At 30.5% G+C, this 27,551-nt stretch overlaps 1 protein-coding gene across 1 annotated transcript in view; it reads left to right on the top strand.

Moving 5' to 3' along the window:
- LOC132738891 (metabotropic glutamate receptor 3-like) overlaps window positions 1-26,548 on the top strand; it is a 32,959-nt gene extending 6,411 nt beyond the window's left edge. The window contains exons 2-8 of the mRNA XM_060726501.1: window positions 18,967-19,183; window positions 19,940-20,227; window positions 20,703-20,828; window positions 21,554-21,760; window positions 22,213-22,339; window positions 23,220-24,150; window positions 25,003-26,548. Coding sequence (XP_060582484.1) covers window positions 18,967-19,183; window positions 19,940-20,227; window positions 20,703-20,828; window positions 21,554-21,760; window positions 22,213-22,339; window positions 23,220-24,150; window positions 25,003-25,416 — 2,310 coding nt within the window. The 3' untranslated portion in view covers window positions 25,417-26,548. The remainder of the gene's footprint in view (window positions 1-18,966; window positions 19,184-19,939; window positions 20,228-20,702; window positions 20,829-21,553; window positions 21,761-22,212; window positions 22,340-23,219; window positions 24,151-25,002) is intronic.
- The last annotated feature ends 1,003 nt before the right edge of the window (window positions 26,549-27,551 follow it).

The raw sequence follows: 27,551 nt of genomic DNA, 5'->3' as shown, positions 1-27,551 counted from the left end.
AACAAAACATTACATTAAATGTGTGTTTTTTTTATTTTACTATTATAACAGTTTTTATGATAAATACATTCGTCTTAATAATAATAACAAACGCATTGTCATATTTTAAGTCTTTTTTCTTTCTCTCACGAATGCTTAAGAATTATAAGAGTATCAAAATGTCAGAAAATGGAAGATATCAACAAACCTTTAAAATATTTCTCTTTATGCACTTTTGATATTAGATGACCCGCTTCTCTCGTACATACATCATAAACAAAATAATGTGTTTTAAAAGCATTGCAATAGTTTTATCTATATTTTAGGACAGACGCGCGATATAAATTGATGCTAAAAATAAGATTATGACATTTAACTGTGATATTTTCAATCATAGACTAGTCCTCATATATATATGCAACTATCATTTTATATCAAAGTGCTAAATTAATGAAAACAAATCACGAGGGAATATAATATAAGTATTGACAGTTTCATGGGAAAAGACAGAGAAATTGATTATATTTAAGTATATTGCAAATGGACTTTTATTGATTCAGCTTCATCCTAGTTAGGAAGTAAATGAACATCGATGCTTTTCCCAGGTAATCAATTAACGAAAGCTATTAACGTCGTCAACGTATCGCAATAAAACATCTGTTCAATATTCTAGATTGTAAAATGTGCCTACAGTAACAAAAAAGTAACTATAATTATACATATTTTTAAAGGAACTCAAACCTAATATCATGAGATTTGAATTTCTGACAGATCCGCTTGGACACATAAAACTGAAAGATATGCCAAAGATAAATATATATTATACTCAACTATTAATTGAAAATCGTAACCTTATGCTGTATGCTACTCTTTTCATTTTTCACAATTAAAATGATTTTATGGAAAAACGGAGTGAGCTATTGTTTTAATTTTTTCACAGAAGTTATTGTTCTAGAGTTATATCGAATTGAACATTAATCTCAAGAAACTATTTCCAGCCCGCGTCATATCAAGAAAGCTTATTGCAGCCACATTAACATTATAGTTTGAGTAGCTGTGATCTTTTGATATAATTTTAACTTTTTGACAAATAACTCGAGAAAGACTTTGATTAAGATATTTATAGATGAAGTACGTTTTTTTCCTCAATTTTCCATTGGAATTTAAAAAAAAGGTTTTTTTTTAGGTTAGGAATTATCAAGTGTTTAAATAAATGATTTACGGATTTTTCAGGCATTAACTTTGTAAAGAAATTTCTCTATCATAACAAACATGCGCCATCGGTTCTACTTTTCAAAACCCGGAGATATAAATTTTGCGAAGAAAAGTCAGTCAATACATGCATTGAAGATCAAAAGTTAGTTTTGTAAAGAATAATTACAGTAGTCAATAATATGAGTGACTAAAAATTAAGTATAAAAGGCACATTATGCCTCAGAAACAAAATATTTTACTTCTTTAGAAATAGCAAAAATGAATTTGATAATGTTTAGATAATGGGCCTCCTTTAGTTAACTGTAGTTAATACCTGTGAATACCCGTGTGTTCACAGTGTTCAAATATCAAGTTTTTTTCTAAAAAGAAAGAAGATAAGTCAATACTCTCAGTGTTCCAACATAACATGTGTCATGTGTTTATCAAAAGTAGTCAATATTTTAGGTGTTCAAAGATCAAGCATTTATTTAACAAAGAATAGAAGTCAATAACATGTTTTTTCTATAATGAAGAGAAGTCTATACCCTGAGTGTTCAAAAATCATATGTTGTGTTAAAACTTTACCTTTTGTAGTCAATATTGTGGGTGTTCTAAGAGTTTAAGTTATACAATGAAGAGAATCCAATACCCTGTGCGTTCAAAGACCATATAATATTTGTATTTAAAGTAGTCAATATTGTGAGTGTTCAAAGATCAGAGATGATTTTTAATTTCAAGCAGTCTGAATCGGAAAGTAACAAAGTCTGGGATTGAATCCTTAATCGGGAAACATTCTTGTAAATGTGGCCTGTCTCTTGCGTCTAATGTATGATAATATGTTGCATTAACCGGTTATTGTACAAATATAAGTATAGGATATCGAAAATAGTCGTCTGGATTGAATAATATAATATTCAAACTATTCCCATAACTGTATAGTTATCTGTCCCCAGTTCGTTGAGAGTATATAAATACCAAACACAACAGTTTAACCAGTGTGAGTTTGAAGAATAAATCAAATCAAATCACGACTATAATAAAAAAAACATTAGTATTTTGATGATCAATTTAATACTATCGTTGAGAAAATAAGATATGATTTTATATGAATCCATGGAATTGATATCATGAGAAACTTACCGAGAAGAGATATTTTTGGTAGTTCTTTCAACGGAGCTGTCAAAATATAACAAAAGTTTTAGAAAATTGTAACATTTCTAGCCCAAGTTGTAAGTTATTATTTCGTACTCAAGTAAAAAACGTAACCCACCTTCCGTTCGTTTTCAAAGTAGTTCATTCGGGAAATATACAGCTAAATGCACTATCTGATATAATTATCCATACTTAAGCTAAATTGACCACTTTTGTAATACTAAGCTGTCAACACTTATCGCTTTATGCTACGTTATCTAAGAGGTTATTATCGTATATATGATTTCATACGAAGAGGAGTATTGAAGGAGAACATTTGAAGAGGTTATTTAGTTGCTCTGATTATGGTACGTATGATAAAAGACGTATGGTAAATAAATAATAATGATGAAATATTTAGAGAATCATGAGTTGTTAACGATTTCACAAAGTTGTCAATATGTATAACGCATATGAAATGCATAAAAAATGAAATGTAAAACTGCATTTTATTCTTCAGATTAAGCAATGTGTTCGCGCATGCGCCTTCCTCTTTAAAGAATTTTTCCCAACATTATTTCTATTTTTTAGTTCTCCTACTTTTAGAATGACTTTCATTAAGATACAAACAAATAAATATTTCTCGGCTTACAGGGAACCGAACAGAACAGAATATATATCTTATTAGATTTATACCAAAACTACAGCATCGTAACATATTTACAAAATTGATGCATTTACATATAATACAGTTACATGATAAACACAATATTTCATTTTACCATTTTAGCTAAAATATACGAACTTTGATTTCAGATGGTTTATTTGTTTTCATGTAACAATATTTCATACAGACTGAATCAGTTTCTATGTTTAAAAGTTATCAGTTTTAATGTACTTGCAGATATGAATATTTATGAAGCACATGAATAAAGCCGGTCTCCTGTGTCAAATAACAGATGGCATTGCCCGGTTAGTTTACGAGTAATATCTTGAATATTATCTAGATATTACCGTTTCATATTCAAATATATCATAATTCAGGCATAAAACTGTACCAGAATAATAGTAACCTCAGCTAGGAATATAAAACTGATTTTAAATACATCGTACAATGCACTTCGTTGGATATTCTATGAAGTATTATTATTTCCTTTCATAATGAACCGATATTTTTATTTTTTGGTTGTCGTTCTTCTGAAACGTTAGGCCTATGCATTTACTTAAAATACAAGGCAATAAAATGGTTACATTTTAAATCTAAGACAAGTCGCGTGCTTTAAATAACGTCATTGCCGCGCCCCTTTAATGAATGAATGCGTTCTTAGGATGACGTCATTTTGTCGTTATGAATGAAATTGTAGTTTCATACGCTTCTATAAGAAAAAAGTACGTAATAAGAATATCAGTTATTTATCAGTTATTTTCGTAATTTCTGTTCTGAAAATAATTGATATGTAATATGCAAGAAAAAGAAACAAACACTGGATGTCGGTAAAGATGGGAATATCTAGCTCTCATGTAACTGTTTAGCGGAAACTCGGCAGAGCCTCGTTACCGCCGTAAACAATTACCGGCAGCCAGTGTAAGATTCTTATAATAAACGTGAATATGTCAATTATTACGAAAATGTGCACAAAAGACACACATAAAAATGTTTTGAACATAGTAAATATATACCACATCATGATTGTCTTATTTTAGAAACAACAAAAACAACATCAAACAAACAAAAAACACTTGCATTTTCTTTTCAATATTGTTAAAATTGGAAATTTCCAAACGTGTTTTATGCTATAATTGCGTATCTTGTTAAGGTTGTACGTTACGTCTTAGGGTACATGGTGTCTTACTTATTGCATTTGCTAATTTAGGTACATGTGTATTTCTAAAATATGTACTTATTGGGCCTTGATGTTCATTATCCTGCCAAGTTATTCGGCGGCTGTGAGGAACAAAATTAAGGTTTCTCCATCGGTAAATCAAAACATAACCTACTAAATAAACAAGATAAATATTATGAAAGTAATAATCATTATAGAACCAACTCACACAACGCGTTTCCAAAGAAATTTAGTATCGATAGTCGTTTTTACTGTTATAACTTTTCTTTTTTATTTGAAAATAATATACAGAGGTAAAATATTAAGAAAAAACAAGTGCAGTTTTCACATACTGTAACCTTAGTTAACTAAAATGTTATAAACAATACTCAAAGATATTAAATTATTATTTGTATGTTTGTTGTTGTTGTTTTTTGTTTGCGTTTTTGTTTGTTTGTTTGTTCTTTGTTGGTTTGGTTTGGTTCTGGTGTTGGTTTTGGTATTTTTTAGAAGATTTTTTTCTTGTGCATCTTGGCAATCATGGATTTCGTATAATTATAACAATACTGTGATTTTTGCTAATGGGGTAACGTACATGTGGCAAGGACTAAAGCTTACATTAGCAATCTGCTCTCCGCGAACATGCTCAATAAAAACAGGATTCACGCTACTTTTTTTTTCAATATTGGGTAACCTAGTATTTAACTATTATATCATATAATCTTTGTGGATCTAGAAAATGCGTTTGTGATTGTTAAAACGTGAAAATAATGCAACAACTGAAGTCACATTGTAAAATCTGGAGGGGTGTTGTCTTTTCCACAGATGCATTCAAACCTCCTTTAATTATCCTTTAGTTAGCGTAATTGACCACTTGTTAAGCATTAAGTTATTAGCGTTAATCGTTTATGGGAAATCATCTGGGGAGCTTCTCATCATACGCAAAGCTTACATAAAACGGAATTGAATTGCCAAAGTACATACAGATCGAAAGATAGAAAAAATACATACTTAGGTTAAAATTTGTTAATCTAGTGAGAGATTTATTGTACAGATGAAACGTATCTAAATGGTTTATCATATTACATATTACGTAGCTCGTTATTGATTATAAACATCGTGTTATCAGTTACATTTTAAAGCTTGCATGAAGGGCTTCCAATTTTCTTACAGAAATATGAAGCCGACAAAACAAATAATAATGTATTTTATTTCTTAAAACCTATTATGAGTGTTCTTTTACAGTTTCATAATCTACCAAAGACAGAAAATTGGATTTAAAGCTTAGAAATGCCTTTAATGGGCCACACTGATCTGGTCAGAATAGAAAGGAGCTCGCTAGAACTTCATTTCTTGCATAGCAGACTGGCTTTGTCGTGAGTTTTACCCATTTCCGGGAAAATTTTATCGGGATGGGGGTTTCCAGATAGTTGCGTGCCCTACGGGAACTTTATTTCGCATTTTATTTAATGAAAACCCCGTTTTTAAAATTTTACGTCAATTCGGGACATTTAGAAGGGAAAAAATTTCATGATAACGTCCCAAACCCCCCGTTTTATTAAAATCATTACGCTAAATTTTTAAAGGGCGGAAAAAGAAAATTTTTTTTTCAAAAGAACAAAATTTTCTAATTTTTGGTGAAACCCTTTTAGATATGAAAAAATTTTGGAGAATAAAGCAAAACAAATTTTCGTTCGGATCGGATATCCGTCATCGGGAACCCACCCATGGGGGGTTACTTGGGAAGCCCCGGTTACCACCCCAGGGGAGGGGCCCCCCCTTTGGGGCGGAAAATTCCATTTTAAACCCCCAACATTGACACATATCATTAGTGCAATACGGTTTAAAATCAGAATGAAATGATATATCTTACTTTTCTGGAAAATACTGCATTTTGAGGTAGCTAAATCTCAATCCAAGGTCCTTGCTAATTAGAGTAACAGTCTCATTATAATGAAAAAACGACAAGGAATATAATGTTATACATTATGAATTAATAATAATTATAATGGTTGAACATCTCGGGTAATGTGTCCATTAGTTTTTCTTACACTAATAAGGGAAATGTACCAGTGGTTGTTTTTGTTTCATGCCAAAAAAGGCACATTCAGCCTAAAAATGATTAAATTTATATTTTGCAAAATGTTTTTATTACTATTTAGAGATATGTTTTGCTTCTATTACATTTTGGCAATCAGTAAAGTTATTGTGTATGTAAGGCAAAATAACGCTTTGTGTACATTTTGTTACTTTTACTATTTATTTAACATTCAATGCTGCCTTCCTCGGATAATATGCATCTAACGTGCCCTTTAGCCATTATCAGGGCTGGGAATCAAAACTGCGTCGTATCCTACAAAATGTAAACAAACGCCGCCATCTTGGAACGAAAAACGTATGTTTTTGTTTATAACTTCTTTTGTTGGAAATGACTGAAAACCAGATATATGTATTAACACGCTACACTATTTTCCGCTTCGTTCGGTATATGTTGCTTGCACAACTATTTTGTAAAACAAAAGTTATAGCGAACTTGCATCTCGAAGCGGGGCAGAATTTTTATGAAAATGTGTGGATACGACGCAGTTCATATTGCTTTATCTATCGTTTTTTTCCTTCAAATCAATTATATATTTGTTTCAGAGTTCATCATAAACTTCGAAATATAATTTTGCATCATTTACTAAAATTTCATTAATAAGAGATGTTTATTTTCTTAGAAAATAATGATTTTTACGAAATGATACGACGCAGTTGAAAATAAAATATGATACGACGCAGTTGTATTTTTGGCAGTCTTTTCAACAGAGATAATTCTGGCAAAATATTTCTATTTTATGGAATAATCACTTGCGCTAGATAAAAAAAACCCAGATCATTTGCGGTGTATAGCAATGTTCTGTTGCTTTTGATTATTTAGAATACATTGTGTCATGTCCAATATAACATTTAATTTGAAAGTTTATATTGCGGAAGCTACTTTTCAGTTAAACATGTTACCTAATTGATCATAATATCTGAAATATTTTTTTATATTTTCCTGTCGGTTCAATATTATCCCTAATTTTTTTCGCAAAAAAAATATAGAAATCTATTAACTTGAATTCATGTTGGCTAGCTACGCTCTAAGTTAACTGTGGTTCTGCAAATTCTGGGTAATGGCTGCTTTTTTGTGGTTTGTTTTCAAACTTTCACTCTACACATTAGCTTTATTAGGGGCGAGGACCTCAGGTGCGCTTTTGTGCATTATTTCAGGCAAAATGTTGCACCTGCAGAGAACCATCGACATTTTGAAACTAGCTTCATAGGTTTTCCACACGAAAGAATAAAAAGTCCGTGGTGGTTTTTGAATTCATAGCAGTTCAGGTCAAGTGATTTGAATTCAGTAAACATAAACAGCTCGGCCACGGTCGGACACACCTGTCTGATTTGTTTTTTCAACAAAATTTGTTAACGTCAGCTGTACAAATAAGCAGCTTTTTTAATAACTTCTGGCGTGAAGTTATAAGATTATAAATATTTGAATTAATTATAAAGAGAATAACATTTAAATTTCTTATTTCGGTATGACTAGCAGAGAAATTTTCAATGTAAACAGGGGGTAATCCTCTGTGAAGTCATTTTCTGAAAACCTTTGTTTAAGTTTTCAGGCAATTCATTATCAAATAAAAATCACATTTTAGTATGAAGGTATGTTAAGATGCCATGTAGAGCTCTAGTCTGTTGAAAATTCGATGCGATAATCTGACCTTAATTTTCTGTTCAATATTGTGAAAACTTCTTTAATCCTGTTGAAAGATCATGTCTGCCTATATCTGTATCAAATTTATCGGTGCACAGCGTAAAATACCTTTGCAAAACGGACACCTTCTTTACAAAATAATCTGTAGTTGTATCATATGTAACACGATTTTGAAAATTTAAAGTTTTTAATGGAGAAGAATGATACTTAAGTGCAAATATAGAAAATACATTCCGTAGACCTTTCCTCATCGGCGATAAAGAAATGCAATACGACAAAATCAGAGGTAAAGTTCCGCGGCGCTGAACATAAAATGACTAAACGGAACGCATAACCTACTTGCAAAAATATATTGTAGCTTAACCATTTATAATATAATTTTAAAAATTTAATGTTTCAGTTTTAAATAATAAAGGTCATCTGTTCTCACCGATTATTAAGAAAATGAATACAATAAAATCGGCACGTAAAAGACATAAGTAATAACGGAATTGACGGAAATTATTGCTCATTACAAGTAACAAAGGTAGGCATGCAATTTGCGCATAGCTCTCTTCCGATAGCAAGAGACCTTTTCAAAATTTGTAATTCTTTCTCTCTTTTTCTTTTTTTTTAAAAAAGGTCATTCCTGATTAATACTAGTACAGGGTTCAGGAGAGGTTACACTGGAATATTGAATTTTGTATCAAAAGTAGTAATCACTCCCATTTCGAACTCACGGGAACAATTTTAGAAGCATGCTAAGGCAACACTGGAACACGTTGTCATATGGGTGTGCGATCACGTGTTTATTGCACAATGTATATTGCATTTGATACAGTTTTTCGGAATTTGTAGATGCTTAATATGATAGGTACTTAAATGCAGCCTTAATAGAATTGTATTACATTTCCATTTTTATGGAACCAATGAGTGACCTCTGCTTTTGACTTAAGTTGTAAACAAGAAATGTTGTTGGACGTTATTAGCATACCTAGCACATAATTTAAATAGTTTAAAACCAATATGCAGCCTGCAATGAAAATACAACTGCGTCGTATCATATTTTATTTTCAACTGCGTCGTATCATTTCGTAAAAATCATTATTTTCTTGGAAAATAAACATCTCTTTTTAATGGAAATTTAGTAAATGATGCAAAATTATGTTTTGAAGTTTATGGTGAACTCTGAAACAAATATATAATTGATTTGAAGAAGAAACGATAGATAAAGCAATATGAACTGCGTCGTATCCACACAATTTCATAAAAATTCTGCTCCGCTTCGAGTTGCAAGTTCGCTATAACTTTTGTTTTACAAAATAGTTGTCTAAGCACAATATACCGAACGAAGCGGAAAATAGTGTAGCGTGTTAATACATATATCTGGTTTTCAGTCATTTCCAACAAAAAGAGTTATTAACAAAAACATACATTTTTCGTTCCAAGATGGCGGCGTTTGTTTACATTTTGTAGGATACGACGCAGTTTTGATTCCCAGCCCTGATTATTAAAACACAAATTTGCCTTTTTTACTCTCATTCCTGAATCTCAACGAGCCCTTTTTTACTACAAATTTGTTTTATTTAACGATGTAAAAATAAAACCTATATAAAATGTGTTTGTGAAATTATTGTTCGCGTGAAATAATAAGATATATACCTATTTATCAGGCAGTCAGGAATATATTAATAAACATCAAACTGTTAATGCTTATTGAAAAAACAAATGAATGAATATATTGTTATTTTTAAGATAAAATTACTATACGTTAGCGTATTAAAGAATTCAAGTGTAAAATATTTAAAAAGACTCTTATCTTCGTGAATAAAATCATAAGAATTAGTTTGTGTTATCAAATACAAATAAGTCATTATTTATATTTTATAACAAGCGAGCAGGCTTTGCTTCATTTACTGCTTTGATATGTACTCTGCAAGCGTAAAGATGAGTTTGCTGATTGTGTTATGGTCAAAAATAGTAACAACACGTATGCAAGGATTAATTGGTACATACAGATACGTATATGTTACAGCAACACGTAACGCATACTTTGATAGCTTGCACTCCATCATACTTGTAATGAGTATAGTCATTTTTATTATTTTGTTATCTAACTAACCTCTCAGATAAGTACATTTTGTATAATATGAAATATATTGACATTTTATATAAAGTTTTATATCCATAATTGAACGTCTTTATATTAAATTAAAATATCTCCGATAAAACGTTTCAGGCATAGGGGCAACGATGCTTTCTTGATAGTGCTTTACGGACTCGTCTTGCGTGACAAGACTCCTGTCTCTCTAAACCTTTAATAAACTCATCATATAAAATTATAGAACCGTTTCCGTAAATATATAAACAGACTTAATGAAATCAGATTGAATTGATGGATTGCATGCAATTTGCTTTCTGCTACGGAAAAGGATACAATATGCACGGAAATGAAGAATCTGCAGGTAGCAGTCCATTAAATGGTATTAATCAAAGATGTTAGAAATAAATTTGGGTTAGAAATATGATTAATGTTTAAATACGTTTATTAATCAGTAGTCAGAGACAAAAAAGACAAAAAACAATGAAAGTTAAATCATAAATAAAATGTGATATATTCAAAGCAATGTATATGTGTTTCTTTTTTACATAAATTTAAAGTGATAAACAAACACGCTAGATAGACAAAGCATCAAACTATCTTTTTACAAAGCATTTAATTGCACTGTACATGTACTTAATACATGTATATAACATTGGAAGCTTTCATTGCATATTGATTTTATATCATTGATAACTCTTGTCAAAATTAATGCACAGTTAGAAAGTGCCGATGACATAATTTAATAATCGTGTAATATAAGCATAATGTACAACTTAGGATAATTGATACACGGTTTTAACCAGCTATTAATGTGTATATTGATCTTTACAGAATGATGTTTGTACATGTGACATTAATCTTGATAAAACAAGTAAAGAAACATGGAAAGATCTTATAGCTACGATAAGACTTACCGTTATATATCAGCAAATAAACAGTTCTTGAACAATTGAAAGAAACATTATTGTAATTGAACTAAATGTTGTGCCTCAAAAAGAGTTGTAATTGACTTTTACATGTTCTAGAATGTTATCCAAGAGTATGTTATTTTTTATATTTTTGTTTGGTCTGAAAGCTAGCTGGATGGCTTCCTGACATAAGGAAAATAGAAAGCCTCTGGATCCGAGCTACAGCGGTGAGTAAACCGTGCAGCTTAAAATAGAAAAAGGTCGCATTTGTACCAGATGAAATGATATAAGTGTTGGTCTTTTGATTTTTAAGTCCTTTTCGACTGATATTGTGTCACGTTTTAGGTCGAATTGAATTTGAAACAGTCATTTGTCTCTATATGCTGTTCTAAAACTAAGCACTAAATAGGTTGCACTCTTTTTAAAATATTTAACAATTGTCACATGATAAAGAAGTTTACCGTTACGAAATTCTAATACGCTCAAAATACGTGAATCATTTCTTAAAAAGAGCATTATGGATCATCAAAACGATCTTGCAATTTATCAATTGATATTGGATATTCTTGTACAATTTGAATTGCATAATTTTCCGATTTATTCAATGCGTGGATGAAGGCATTCACTCGACCTTAACGAGATTTATATGAAAATCTGTTTTACAGGATGCCTGTCTCTCTTTTTGTCGCCATATTCACCGAGGCGAGTAAATAAAAGGCCGTTCAACTGATGTAATTATGATTCATTTATGTTATGTCATCAAAGGTTTGAAAGAAAGAAAATTGGTAGATCTAAGCTTGGTGCGAAATTAACGTAATGTTTTATTTACGTGATATAATTTACAATAGTTTTGCTGCAAGCCCACGGTATATGTTGCCATTTTTGTCATGATATAAAAAGTGTGTGAATTATCCTGTCCAGGAGATATTAAAACATGAGAAAAGCTGGTACTAACGTCGATTTGAGCAGAAATAGACGAGACAATATCGTTCTTTTAAAATATGTCTTTAGATTCAGACATCTGTTATTGAGTGACTTGATGGTTTGATACAATTGGCTTGCGTTTGATCTTTTTGGACAGTATAAATTGACTTACTTTTGTCATTGAAATATGTTTTATAATCACTCACATAATATTAACAGAACAACTGGAGTTTGATCTTTTGAAGTACAAAATTTTATATAATACCATCAAAACATTAAGAGGAGAGAGTTTTCCTAGAATTAAAATAAAAATATCTAATAGCTGTTTTTTTCTTGTTACCTGTTTTCCACAAATATCTTTGTAAATTTTATTTTGTCACAATAAAAGTCCCAAAATACTTTGAAAAGGACAAGATACAATTACTTTGTAATAGCAAAAGAAATGAAACTGAGAGTAACATTAAAGATTCATTAGAAGATAATGTTGTAATTTGGATGTTTAATGAGAAGTTTCGTCGCCAACATGTTTATGTATGTGCAGCATGATATATAAATAGAGAGGCTATAAACTTCATTGATTATTGCATTTACAATCATCTGATCTATTTCTGCACTTTTTCTAGATAATATCCACATTCAATTTTGGAAAAAAAACAAATAACCAAAGACAATTTGATCATTTACTTAGAAAACTGTTATTTGCAAAAGTATTGTTTTTACGTGCACTGACTAAAACCAGTTCGATGAAATTGACATAACTAGTGTAACGTAACACTAACCTGAATAATATTACTTTTTAGTTATGATAATTATGATAATTAAAGATAGAATAAATCCACTACGTCATTTTAATTCTCTATATAATTCAGACTTTTTTTTCTCCGCATTTTTTTTTGTGATTCATAGAGTATGGTGATACTTAAGTCCGTATTTTGAAAACAAACTATGTTCAGTAGACAAGTGAAGCACGATTTATATTTTAAATTAAAATCCAAGCACTTTTTTTAAAATTTCAAATACAGTTAACTGTTATCACACATAATTTTTTAATGTTTCAATGGCTTAGAATAATGGCTTCCTTAGAACTTTTGCGCTTGCTTAATTCTGAAAGTTCAATCATGCCTTAATTTGTATTATCGAAGTAATAGACATACATGTAAATTCTAGAACATCAATTCATCTCTAAGACTTATTATCTCGTTTGGAAAATAATAATCTAAAATAATTTGGAAACGGAAAATTCCTGGAGGGCAATAAAAACAAATAGAATTGAAAAAGTTCTAAATCGCAGATATGGTTTCATTTAATCATTCATGGAAGCTGCATCACCTCAATGTTTAAAGTCTGCAAAAATACATGAAGATGTCATTAAGTACATACACACACTCAGCTATGAATATAATAGTAACTGTGTTGGTTTTTGATGATGTGTAATATATTCAAACATGTTGTTTATCTTTACCATGTCTATGCACATTATGTATAAATCTGATTGCCAAGTGTTTTTATTTTCTTTCTCTTTTGTGCCATAGGCAAAAATAAAACAAAATTATGTCGTCACAATATAAAACACCAAAATAAATGATCATATGTACGAGCATCTTAAAACATTTCCCAACATTATCTTTTTCCTGTCGTCATAATAAAGTAACCCCGGAAAAAATGTAGTCAATCAGCTAGCATGCTTTTTTTTGTTTATCCCCAAAAGACAGTGCGGTAACTGGAATGCAGGTAACTATTACATGTATTATCTATTCTCCGGTTAACGCATTGTGCATAAATGATTATTAAACTATTTTACTTTGACACATTTTCAGAAGTATGGTTCTGCTTTTCATTTGATGAAAGAAAAAAGATATATACCCGACAAATCTACTGTATACTTTTCCCATTTTAATTTAATCTTTTTAAACAAAGCATTTTGAATTTGCTTAAAATCTTATCAGTCCTATCTAAGATTGTTTTCATAAATACCTCTAGTCAAAGTGTTTAAGTGTTTCATTTATCAAATCTAGAGAAACATTTTTGTATGATTGTGATACTTTTAACAAATATTGTGTTTTAAGTAATACATGGGAAACTTTTATTTGTTACTTCAATCAGAACTGTGTTGTTGGATATAAAACATCACACATTTTATTGAAGTTTAAGAGAAAGAAAAAATAATGCAACACAAAACTTTCAAAACTTGTTGTTTTTATTAACATTCCTTATTATTTAAAACGCTAGTTAAGATACTAGTACTTGAAATGATACAGCTTATTTTCAAAAACGAATTTGTATAATATATTTCTTAATGAAAATTCTACCGGGTACAAACATTTCATGTCTCTATTTCTGTTATGTATTGTTTATGATATTGCCTGTTTGATTTTCTGTATTGACAGAACAATTTGTCCATGGCTATGAATGTACAACTTCAAAACAAATGAAATGTTATATTTGTCATAATATATGCATCATAAAGTTATTTACTTGTCTAGGTACACATTGCTTCTTCAGGGACTGTTGTAAAAATAGAAGTGCTATAGAAAAAAAAAAGGAGAATAGAAAACGAATCTTTAAAGAACGTCAAAAACTGAAAAATTTGAATGCTGCAGCTTCGTTTTGATTGAGTTTGTATATGGACGGTACTTGAAAGTGCAAGCTACCGTCCAACACACCTTGGCACCGACTCACATGAAAAGGTGAAAATTTGAATAAAAACAAACCCAACAAACCCAATGATGTGTTCATACGGCGGTTATCATGTATCCACCTTCAATGTGACAGGTTGAAACGCGGCGTGTGGTCTTCATATAAAAAAAAACGCATGGCCCTAAACGAGAAACTAAATACAATGGAACGGCGGAATTATGAGAAAGGAAAAAAATACAAATATATTAATATGCCTACATAACTTGCAATTTATGCTATAGTTCGTTTGTTAAACTACAAGTTACTCAGAAGCATTGTTGATTTTAGTAGTAAATTTTATGAGGTAAAAACAACATACACAGGGGTGCTTGTTTTTTAAGATTACATATTGTGTACTTTAAGAACCGCAAACACATTCAGCAAAACATTATCGGTCTATCTTTCCTTACTTTACTTCTACAATGCTACAATATACTCTTAGAGAAGTCCTTGAAAATGTCAATTTAACCTATAAAAATAGCTTCATTTACTTTCTTACCTCAAATTGACAAAATTCTTATCTTCGTTAACCTAAATCTTTGTCTGATCAAAATGGCGTATGAGGCGGACAAGAAACTAGAAGCTTTCTCTAGAATCAGAAATCATAACACTCCAAAGTACAGATCTTTATTGTAAGACCGGATATTAAAACTTCTTATATACAAATCAGAGAAGAAGCAATCAATTGCGTCACACCATAAGAGCTTTGTTAAACAATATATTAAGAAGGTCTTGTTACCTTAAGTACTTCAGTATATTGACACCTACCAATTCGTTTAATATAAAATAACATAATAAAAAAATGATTTATTATTTTTTATATTTGGATGAATTCGTTTTTTATTATCTCAAGCTGGTTAAAACGATTTTTAAAGAAATACAAGAATTGAGAATTGTTATTATGATGTTACTGAATATATTGATAGACTATCAATACAAGTTAGCATGTAAAATCAAACTATGCCCCCTATGTTATTCAACCAAAAAATAGATGTGTGACATATAAAGAAAACAACAACATAACAACAATTATTAAATTTTATTATCCATATTTTAACTTCTTTGTTTCATAATTCACATACAATTCAAAAACATGTCACATTACTATCATAATTCAAATAAAATTCGAATGACTAAAAATATCTCTCGAGTTTAAAGTGAAAAAGGAAGATATTTCACACCAGGTATCAATAAACAATTAAGGTTTTGCAAAGGTAATTGGTTTACTGCGGTTATTGGCATAGAATCAATTAATCGGACGGAGTATTTACTGCCTGTCACGTATTAATAATTGATGAATCTAGTGGAATTCGTGAAGATCTAAATGTTGCAAACGCAGATGATACTTGATCAAAATGTGTGTTCCATGTAGTTATATATATAAATGACTGTCGTAAATGTATCAACATATTTTTTAGTGGAATTAAACCATTCCGAAAATGTGTTTTTTAAATCTTGAATCTATTCTTAGCAAACACACGAAGTTGACATTGTTTTTGAATAATTTAATGGCTTTAATGTATCTTCAAAGAAATATGATCATCATAAAAAAACAATATTTTTACATGCTGGTTAAACCCGTTTGTAGGTTCATTAAAATTGCATTGGTAAAATAATAATTATCATATTATGCATTGCGTAATAACCGCTCCCCTGTTTTTTCTTAAATCATGGCGATTTCTGTAAGAAGGCTATTCCTTTTTCATCAATGACATGCTGTAACTGCTGTCTGGAATCTTTTTCCGTTCTCTGCTGTCTTACTCCGTCTTTACATCTTTATTCTGATAATTAACATTTTTTGTTACATCATATATTTTTCACTCCTACCATTAACTACATACTCATATCAAATGTATATAACATAAAGATTTTTTTAATTAAAAAAATACTCTTTGTACTTTCAAACATATTCATATTATGCATGTACATACATTGACACATTTTCAATTTTAGCAAATACATACTAGGATAAGACCTTTATAAGCATCAGCTTACGGTTCTGCGTTGTAAACTTTTATTTGTTAATTGCAAATGTGTATACTTGTTTGAATAAAGTATGTTTAAACAATAAACGTCTTTTTAAAATAATTTTATTAAAATAATTGTATTTTGAAGTCTGTAAAGCAGTTGAAATTATGCACTATGTCTTTAAATTGCGTGCTGGGTTTATTTCACCTAACAGTTCATAGTTTAATATTAAGAAACCATTTATTCTTTTTAATTTACACAACAATGTTTTCGCATTGATTTTATTTCTTGTTCTACGTACTTTTCAATTTGTCACTACTGCCATTTAAAGGACGTTTGATTAATTCAGGCTTGATTGTATGTTCTTCTTAATTACAGACATTCCCTGACACGAATGTTTACCTTTATATAATGATATATTCAAATAAGCCCTTGACTTTTGGTTCCTTTAGATTTGATTTCTCAAATTTAATATCACACTTCATTAATAACTTTTCAGGAAAACGGTTAGTTAAACCTATTTAAATTATAAATAACGTAATTAAACCTATATAAGCCAATACGGAATTCTGGCTGTATACCAGAAGATAAATACTTCGATGTTCGCGATATCGCTTTTATGCTGACACCTGGACTAGAAAGCAAACATACATAAAAAATAAAATTACAAAGACAGCAACAAAAGAAAAACTAAGAAACAAGTAAACATATACTTTTACATACGACTTGCATGGTGTTCAAATATCACAAAGAGATAAGGAAAAAGTGAATGCCATCTTTGATTGAACAACAAACTTGCCCCATGAGATTATTTTATATTATCAACATGTCATCACCATTCCAAAATCTCTACCAGAATTTATTACAAAGAATGTAATCCATTCATCAACTGCTGCCTGCCTTAAATTTGTGATCCAGAAATACAAATAAATATATGTAAGTCATATACATGTATATAATTGATATCTCTTCTTCATATTGTAGTTGCATTTAAGGATTCTTTTAAGTTTATATTCAATACATAAATATGAATATAGTAATTTAATGATCATACTGTAACGAAATGCTTCCAAATTTAAGCAAACCTTTAGGTACTACCGTTTAAGTATTAATCTACAAAACTGACCGGAATATACATACTTCTGAAATTACAGCTCTTTTTTTTATAAGAAAAAGGCAAATTATCAATAAATACAATTGTCAAGGAGAATCAAATTATTGAGTTCAGATGACCAATTGATGCCATTCAATTATACCCCATAATAACAAGCATGTTGCATTTTTAACTGATATGTTCAGAAACAGAATTAGACACAAATGTAAATAGATTTTAACATAAAATTAATACGCAAGCACAGAGAGTGAAGCGATACTCACATTAATTTCTAGTCGACATATAAGACGTTTGGAATCTGCTTATAATCACATTTTAAACATAAATATTTATATCATCATATGATGTACTCCTGCTTTAATTATATAAAACGCTCTGCAAAAATGAAAACGCTAACAAAATAGTTTGATTTATTTGCCGAGCAAAATCGGCAGCCTAAACAAGTTTGAAATTATGTTGACATAATTGATTTTGCTTGTGTGAAAACTAGGTCAACGAGGTGGAATGTCAGAAGTTTAATGAAACAATCTTTATGAGTTTGCTGAAAAAGTTAATGCGTTTACTCATTTCAAATTTTCTTCGCGTATATTGAAAAAGGTTTTTGCAATTAATAACGATACAAATATAAATGAAAGTTTGTACAAAAATTCATGCAAATATTGATATAATTTAGAATTGGGTTCATATATCGGTCACAGGCAATTCTTAAAACTTCTTACCTCGGGCAATAAATTGTCGCTAAGGCAGTGTTCCCTTTGATAACTATGCTCGTATCATGTGTGTTATCCATGATAGATATAATCATTTTAGTGGACAACAAAATAGATATAAACATGTAAAAGAACAACGGAATAGATACAAACATGTAAAATAATCTGTTACACTGTATATCGTTTACGTTCATAAAATATTTTTCAATTTTGATCTAGAAATTATGATCTCTTATAGTTGCAATACTTAAAATGTCGAATCAATCCTTTTCAGATCAGTGGCTTGACTTCCAAACAGATGGCACAATAATTATAATACGTGTATTTGCATGATAAAATAGTCACACACCTTCACGGAATTAGCGATTTAGCTTATTATGCCAATATGCCCTATTGTATTTATGAATAACGTTTAATCATATTGTATCTTCGCATAGCGAAAGTAAAAGTATAATGTGTGAGTGGCCAGTAAGCAATAACCTGTTGGAACCGAAAGTTATAAACCTTTACCAAGCTTGTCCATGCAGTCTGTCCAGGCTCTATAATGTAAGACAATCACTGTCCTTTAAAATCGAAATCTTTTTGAATTTAAATGGACATTTCCAAATTCAGAGCAGGGCAAATCTAGCAGGGTAACAAAGAAAAGCATATGTTCTTGAGCTTCAGTCGAGTAGTATTATATCTATTTTATATTTAAAATATATTCTATTTCAGATTCCACAAATCAGTTATGCATCGACCAGCTTAGATCTAAGTGACAAGTCTAGATTTGAATATTTCTCAAGAGTTGTCCCTCCTGACTCATTTCAAGCTACAGCCATGGTAGAAATAGCAGCTAAATTTGGATGGAATTACGTAATTACTCTAGCAGATGACGGGAATTACGGCGAGAAAGGTGTCAGTGCTTTCGAAGAAAAAGCAAAATCATATGGTAAAATACCTGCTTGTAATGTTTATTATATATCAAGACATTCGATTGTACCGTTTTTTGGGACGTTCTAAAGAGACATACTTTTTTCTCTATTCTATTTTTAAATACAACGCAATTTACAAAGCAAAATATCTCAGTGAAAAAAAAAGATATGAATAATTATCATAAGATAAAGAAACCAACCACGTTCATATAACTGATACAGTTTCTAGAACTGCTTCTGAATATGTTTGTATGTATTTTACTTGGTCTGTACTTTTCATTTATTAAAAATTTTGTAAGCCCTATATACTCCATATATTTCGAAATGAGAGATTTGCTGTTACCAACAATATGTTAGAAATTCTTTCTTTATAAAATAACTTCATCATAATTTAATGTAAAAATTCCATGTTTTCGCGGGATTTTTTTTATATAATCTGAAACATAATCAACTAGACTATGAAGCCCTTTATATCAAGTCTCCAAAGTCTTTGAAACGCTTGAAGTAGCGGCGGTTTATGGTTTATCTTTTATATCTATAAGTTCTAAGGAAAAATAGTTTAAACATAATAGGAAATAGACGAGAGCGAAAGACGATCATCATATTACTCTACTCGACTGAAATAACTGGAGCATAACGCAACAGCGGTAATAAAAGAAAAAAATAGTTGCAGAAAACATTGTGTTGTTTTGTTGTTAGATAATATTAAGCAGTTATTATAACGATCTTATGTCAGAAGTATGTTGTTAGTGTGAATAATCTTACCTTTTCAGGAATATGTGTCGCAAGATCACTCAAAATTTCACGTCTGGCAACCAACATCGAATTTGATAAGATAGTCAGCGACCTACTCTCAATTCACAAAGCTCGCGCTGTAGTCATGTTCGTCAACGAAGACAATTGTCGAAATCTGCTGGCATCACTTAAACGATTGAACAAAACGACCGAATTGACATTTCTAGCTAGTGACAGCTGGGGAGCCAAAATACATCCTGTTTATGGTCAAGAAATATTGGCAGAAGGAACCGTTAGTTTACTTCCAAAAAGAATGGTAATAAAAGGCAAGTGCTTAAAGATTAAAAGCCAAGTATGTTCAAGGTGATGCTCAGAAGATAACAACATTGCATTAGACAATAGATTTAAACGAAACTACGATACAAATATACTTTTTTGTCCTTGGTTGCTATCAAATGTGTTATTAATGCAAGTCCAAAAGGGCATACCAATATACTGTTAGGTAAAAACAACAGTTATGAAATTATAATTTATTTAATGAATAAGTTTTATTAAAATGGAAGTTTAAAATGCACTACGTGTAATAACTAACAAGTGCAACACACGCTAAACTGTTTTTTCACAAAGATATTGGCAAGATGTCTTTATATACAGCAGATAAAGAATTGATTTTAAATTTTGATTTTGTTTTAATCTTTTCATTTGCACCGCACTATTGCTCCACTCAAAATGGTTTTAAAAAATGCAATACTGTACACACTCATTAATACAATTTGGTGATATATCTGTTTGTTATTTTAGAATTTGATGACTATTTTCTGAAGCTTGATCTAACGCATGCGCAAAAGAACCCATGGTTTCTTGAGTACTGGGAATCTATATTTGAATGCAGCATAAAACAAAAAGTAAACACCACCATTTGTACTGGTAAGTTTTTACCTTCATATATAAAAAACTACATGAAGTTAATTAAGATATGTCAATATATTATTGCGAAAATTGTACATCAAAATTTTTAATCCGTTTGTTTATTTGTTTCGTTTTGTAGCACTAGGACAATATCAAAATATTAGAGAAAAACAGAATCCTTAAAGAAAGCCTAACACGGCAAAATTGTAAAATGAAAAAGGCTCGGTTTGATTGAGCCTGTTCATGGACGGTACTGGAAAGTGCAAATTACCGCCCACGCCCCCCTAGCACCGGCTCAAGCAGAATCGAACATTTAAACACAATAAATGGAAAAACATGAATTTAGAAACATCCGCAGATGTCCATATTGAAACATTCAAACATTGTTGGTGAAGGGTACTCTTAGAGGCCTCTTCATGAATATTTTTTAGCGGGAACGGTCTATCGTAATCTATTTCTAAATGTCCTTGTATAAAAGAGTCCATGTGTGTTGACTAGATTCAAACGTAATTGCAAATGATACTTCGAGGTCGCGAAGCCCCTGACAGATTTTGACTTGCTATATATTTGAAACAGTACAAGCACAATGCACACGCATATACTCGAAGATAAAGCCATTATTAAATGGGATCTGTTAAACAAATTATCATATAAATCTATATGTAAAAATTTAATTTGAAAAATACATTACTTGCACTTTTGTTTAGTATATTTGTCATTTTCATTTTGTCATTCAATTTCAGGTCATGAGGATATTGTAGCTTTCAATCGGGAACACTATGAACAAGAAGGCTACGTGCAATTTGTGATAGATTCTGTGTATGCTTTAGCGCATGCGTTACATGCTCTTCTAGAAACTCGTTGTCCCGGAAGGTTTCATGAATGTATCATCAGAACCTTTCTTAACGGCGAAGATGTGCTAAGTAAAATACGAAATGTATCTTTTATAGGTATGTGATCATAAAATACGAAACGCTGTTCTATCGTCTAAGATAAAATACAGAGGTTTCCTTTTGCTTCATGAAACAGTAGTTCAAGATTTATATATTAATATAAATAAGATATGTTTTCAGTTGCTGGATTTGTAAAAAATTCTACTATAAGTTCAAATAAATTTATGTAAATAGATGGGCGAGCAATGACTTTATTTAATTCATTCATCCTCCTTCAACTTTCGTATGTTTACTTATTCTGCCTTATTTTTCGTCAATTAATATTTTTCATAATGTCCTTTCTTGTTTAGTAGAGGTGTATACATGTGTACATTTGTAAATCATGTTTTGCACGCGATTTTCACAAATCTGCATTTGTTATCTGCTTTGTTGCTCTTGAGATATTAATTTGAACTATCAGGTAAATGGTTATCGGCATAAACAAAATTTTTTGTCATTATTAACTCCAGGTATTGGTGGTGATATTGTTCAGTTTGACAAAAAAGGCGACGGTCTAGGAAATTATGATATTTTCCAATACCAACAGATCGATGATGGATCTTATGACTATGTTACAATTGGAGAATGGACAGACAGGTTTGTCTCATAATATGGTTTAAGTAATATATCTTAAAAATGTTAATACTTGAAATGTTTTCATATTCTATTATTAGGTCACCTATAACATAGCATGGCAATTCTTTTTTTAAATTCTTACTTGCCTTTTTCCGAAACTACACGAATTTTTCATCCCTTTAAAGGCCCATTATGCCTCAGAGAAATACTATCTTTTTTTCTCTCAAAACCCTTGTTACAGTTGCCAAAACTACTCAATTGCCATAAACTTTTGTTTGCTTCTTTAGGTCTGATGACAGTCAGTATGGTTATAGTGACAATAGGTATAATTATAGTGAATTAGTATTTTGTATGAAAGTTAAATACTACTTTTTTACATTTTGTTACCTTAACAACACATTACCACAGGGCTATTTTATGCAGTTGTTTAGCATCAAGCATGCTGCAAGTCCACCTTAAAAATTATATAATACATATTTGATATTTCATACGCAAGAATAAAATATATCTGAAGCATAATGTGCCTTAAAGTTATACTTTGCTTTAACTAGACATACTCCACTTTCTGCACATGCGTCACCCCCTGGATGATATGTAGCGCTCATGTTCTCGTCATAAATCTTCAGCACATATTATTTGTATAAACATATAAAGAAAAGAATAAGAACATCAAGGCCCAAGGGAAATTATTTCTTTAAAAAATGTTATCGTTAGTTAATAATACTATCTACAGATACGGAAGTAAGATGGTTTGCTGGGAGACAAATTGGCAATATGCTTTATGCATTTTTAAAACCTGTTTGAAGATTAATTGTTAGAATAAAAAATATTCATAATTGCATTGTCTTTGACTACATGCATGTTGTAAATCATTCATCAATTTAATTATACTATTTTATAGATTGATAATATTCAACGACACAATGAAATTTCGGAGCGGATCAGACAAGCCACCGAGATCAGTGTGTAGCGAAGAGTGTCCTTTTGGTCATATCAAGAACAATACTGTCGAGAGTGATACATGTTGCTGGGTCTGTATCCGCTGCAGGGAACATCAAATGTTAAAAGACGAATACACCTGCCAGGATTGTCCGGATGGATACACCCCGAATAAAAACCTAACTTTGTGCATTCCACTTCCTGTCATGCATCTGACATGGGATTCGCTTTGGGTTCTTCTTCCAGTGTCAGTTTCAACTCTTGGAATATTTGCCTCCGGATATGTGTTTTATGTTTTTATCAAATATAATAATACGCCGCTTATAATGGCGTCTGGGAGGGAGCTCTGCTTTGTTCTTCTCTGTGGAATACTTTTATCATATGGAACAACATTTATTCTCCTTGCTAAGCCGACAATCATAATTTGTACAATAAAAAGGTTTATTCTAGGCATATCTTTATGCTTGATTTATGCATCAGTGCTTATAAAAACAAATCGTATTTATCGGATCTTCAACAGGGGAGTTAAAGCAATGGTTAAGAGACCAAGTTACACAAGTCCGAAATCTCAAATATTTATTTGTCTGTGTTTAGTTTCTGTACAAATCGTTGGAGGACTCACTTGGATCGGATTTGAGAAACCTCAAACAATGTATGAAAAACATTACACAGACTTTCTTGTATTGACTTGCAAAGCTAGTCAAATAGCCATTCTTCTTTCTCTTGTTTACAATATGATGCTCATAATTCTTTGTACTGTGTTTGGATTTATGACTAGAAAAATTCCACAGAACTTCAACGAGGCAAAATATATTGCCTTTACTATGTACAGTACATGCATAGTTTGGTTGGCATTCATTCCAATTTACTTTGGTGCAAATCATGATTTTAAGGTGAGTTGTAAATATTTATACCTTTTGAATATATCATAGCATCTATTTATGTAAAGTAACCGATTACATAGGCTTCTGATTAAAGGTGTTTTTGCCTAGCTTTGAACAATCTTCTACAGTATATTGTTATAACCACAAATCTTATAAAATGTTCTTATTCTAATTGCACAAGCGTTTAATTATCTCATATCATTAATTGAAATGATTGTTATTGTAAAGAGTGTCAGGAACATAATATTAGCCACAAAACAAATGCACTGTTTCTTCTGATAATTATTGCATCTACAAATTCAAATCCCCTTCTTTGAAAAACTTTTAAAGTACTTTAGAATTAACAACCTTAACACATGTTCAGTGTTAAGAAAAAATTGTAAACACATACAATTGTATAGATATACAATATATGACATTCATTTTGAAACAAATCGAAATTGAATGTGAAAATCAATGTAAAACTCTTATCATTTATATGTAAATTAATGTGAAAATCAACAATTTACATGAGAAAATCAATGTGAAGGGTACATGCCATAAAGTAACATGTGTGATATACTGTCCCTGAGATATTATTTCGTTCAAGGAAATTTTGAAATTTAAAACTGGATTATAACAGACATTTTACATGAAATTTTAAAATATAAGTCTGCTTTTTAAAACATGATCTATGGTTGGCCCAAAGAATAATGACACACTTTTTGTGAACACCACATCTAGGTAGCATTGTCTTTCATAAATGTTTGAACGTACAAGGTTTTCTTAAGATTTTTTATTGTTAATTTCGATATAGATATTATATATCCTGACTTCTTGTTATCGATTTCCTGTTATCATGTTTTTCTTTCATATTTACAGATTGAGATTACGTCACTTTGCATGTGTGTGAGCATAAGTGCCACCGTGGCTCTCGTGTGCTTATTTGGACCTAAAGTGTATATTGTCATATTTCAACCGCATAAAAATGTACGTCAAGGGGCTGTCCCATCATTACAATCAGCTAGTAGAAGTTTTCCCAAACCTTACATTCCAAATGTTAACAATCAAACCGCTATATGTTCCAAACCCACATACGCTTCTTACGAGAGTAACAATGGACATGTGACGGGTGTTACAAAAGTTGTGAATTGTGTACATACAACAAGTACAATAGAGCAAACGAATGACATATTTTCAGACAGTATGGAGGAGGATGAAGACGAATTTTGTGATGAAAGTTCTTTTATTCCAAAACCAACTGAAGATAAAGCAACGTCAACATCCGAACAATGATTTTCAGTAATTTATTTTGTTCTTGTTTTTTTTTAATTACAATCATTAAATATCTCTTTTCGCTTCTAAATTCATGCGTTTTCATACCCTCTAGATTTCTTTTTAATGTTTATTTATTTACTTATATATTTTTGCACTAACTTTTTATAGTCATTTTGTTGTTTCATATATCGCAACAAAATGAACATGCAATATAAAGTTGAATGTGTTAAGGTTACAAATGTGGAAAAATAAGTAAATGTAATAACAAGGACGAAATAACAATACAATCACACAACATTTTCATACTTAAAATGGCAAGCAAATATCTTCGTTTAATGTATCATCATAATGCTAACTATGTTATCTCTGTTGTTTGAACGCAAGTATATTTACATTCCAAGCCCCTTGCCATAGTTTAATTTTTTCTATTGCGTCAAGGTTTCAACATCTGATCGTTTAATTTTCGCAGCGTTATTGTATTATTTTATATACTCATAAAAAGTCGTTATTTCTGATTTTGGCAAGATTATTAATATATATGTATTAAACGAAACATCAAATAAAGTTTTTATAAATGTTTCTTTAAACTTAAGATAGTTTTAGGTCTAACTTCATGCTATGGATAATTTTACATGCAATAAATAAATTGTTAACTATAGCGGGCAAATCGTTATCATGGTATTGTAAGATTAAACTGTATAATATCAACATTTTAAAAAGAAAGTTTTGCACCAGTTCAGTCTTATCTAAAATTCATTTGTATTCAATTCATTAGAAATTATTATCTATTTTGAAAAAAAGCAATATTATAATATTATGATTTTGTCATACATGCTTAATAAGAACTTATTCAAATATAATTTTTATGTTGTCTCTTACGTGAGAATTTGTTACAATTACTAAGACCTACTTTCCATAAACATTTTATGATGCTAGAGCATTTGTCATTCAAGAGTATTATAAGGCCGTACTTATGTCTGTACTAAAAAGAAACATTTATCAACTTATTGAATACGTCAACATCAAATACTGTTTTAAGCCTTTTTTCCCTTTTGTATCTGTTTTTTGATACATCATAACATCACTCTTTTATGTCAGAAAATAGTTTACATATAAAATGGTTGTTAACAAATTGTGAATAAAAAGTGTAAATTTGTTTTGACATATTTCTTATTTTCTAATTATCTTCCTTGAAAAGAGCCAATGGAATAAATAAAGAACACCTTGAATGTTAAGATATGCATGATATGAATCATGTTCATTTTTTTGCAGTTTGTTTTATAAAAATGACGAAGGCATCATTTGAAAATCATTATGATTTTGTTTTCTTGAATATAAATAACACAATAAGTAGAGGTACTCATAAAATATGGAAAATAATTAAAAAAATGTTTCTATGGTAACTGCTGAAGAATCAAATACTATTAATTGATATTTTGCAGCATCGGAGACTTGATACAATCTTGACTGACTTCAAACACATGCATTAATCGACCATTTAACTGGAAAAAGAATATGCATTAGATGATTCATTAGCGCTGTTAATTTCTCACTAATTTGCAGATTATATAGGAGCAAATTAATTTGCAATCAAGCCAGCGGCCTCCGTGCCGTAAAATTAAGTTTTTGTTATTACATCTAATCATTTGACCCTATGAATAACGTAAAGAAGTTATAATTTGTCCATATAAAAAGCTATTCTGCCCTACGGAAGGTCATGGTTCTACTCAAGCCAATTCCCGAAAATATTCACGAATTGAAACTTGTTGCCTTTCTTTCCCAATATAGCAGGAAATCTAAATATTTGACCATCACAGTGTCGGTGAAACAATCATAACAAATCTAAGTCAAGCATGGCATATCATGAATTTTGTGTCAACATAATTTTGCTATGATTTATTTTTAAGACGGAATAGATTATACTTATGTCATGACAATATTGTATTCTATCGCCAGGTTTGACCGCGTGAGACGATGCCTTAGATTTTTCAACTTCAAACCCTAAGAATTAATGTGTATTCGTGAGTACCAAAATTACAGGAATCTATTTGAAATTTAGTGACACAGACTATAGAAAATTATCGGAATGTTATTGTCATGCAGGTTTTCTTTTACATATTTAAAAAGACAATTATCAATGGTTCGAACGTTTA

This window comes from Ruditapes philippinarum, unplaced genomic scaffold, assembly GCF_026571515.1.
Source record: "Ruditapes philippinarum isolate M1 unplaced genomic scaffold, ASM2657151v2 ctg444_1_1_1_1, whole genome shotgun sequence".
In the NCBI taxonomy this organism is placed as follows: Eukaryota; Metazoa; Mollusca; class Bivalvia; order Venerida; family Veneridae; genus Ruditapes; species Ruditapes philippinarum.
The sequence above is the reverse complement of the archived record's forward strand: the minus strand, read 5'-3'. Positions and strand labels throughout refer to the sequence as shown.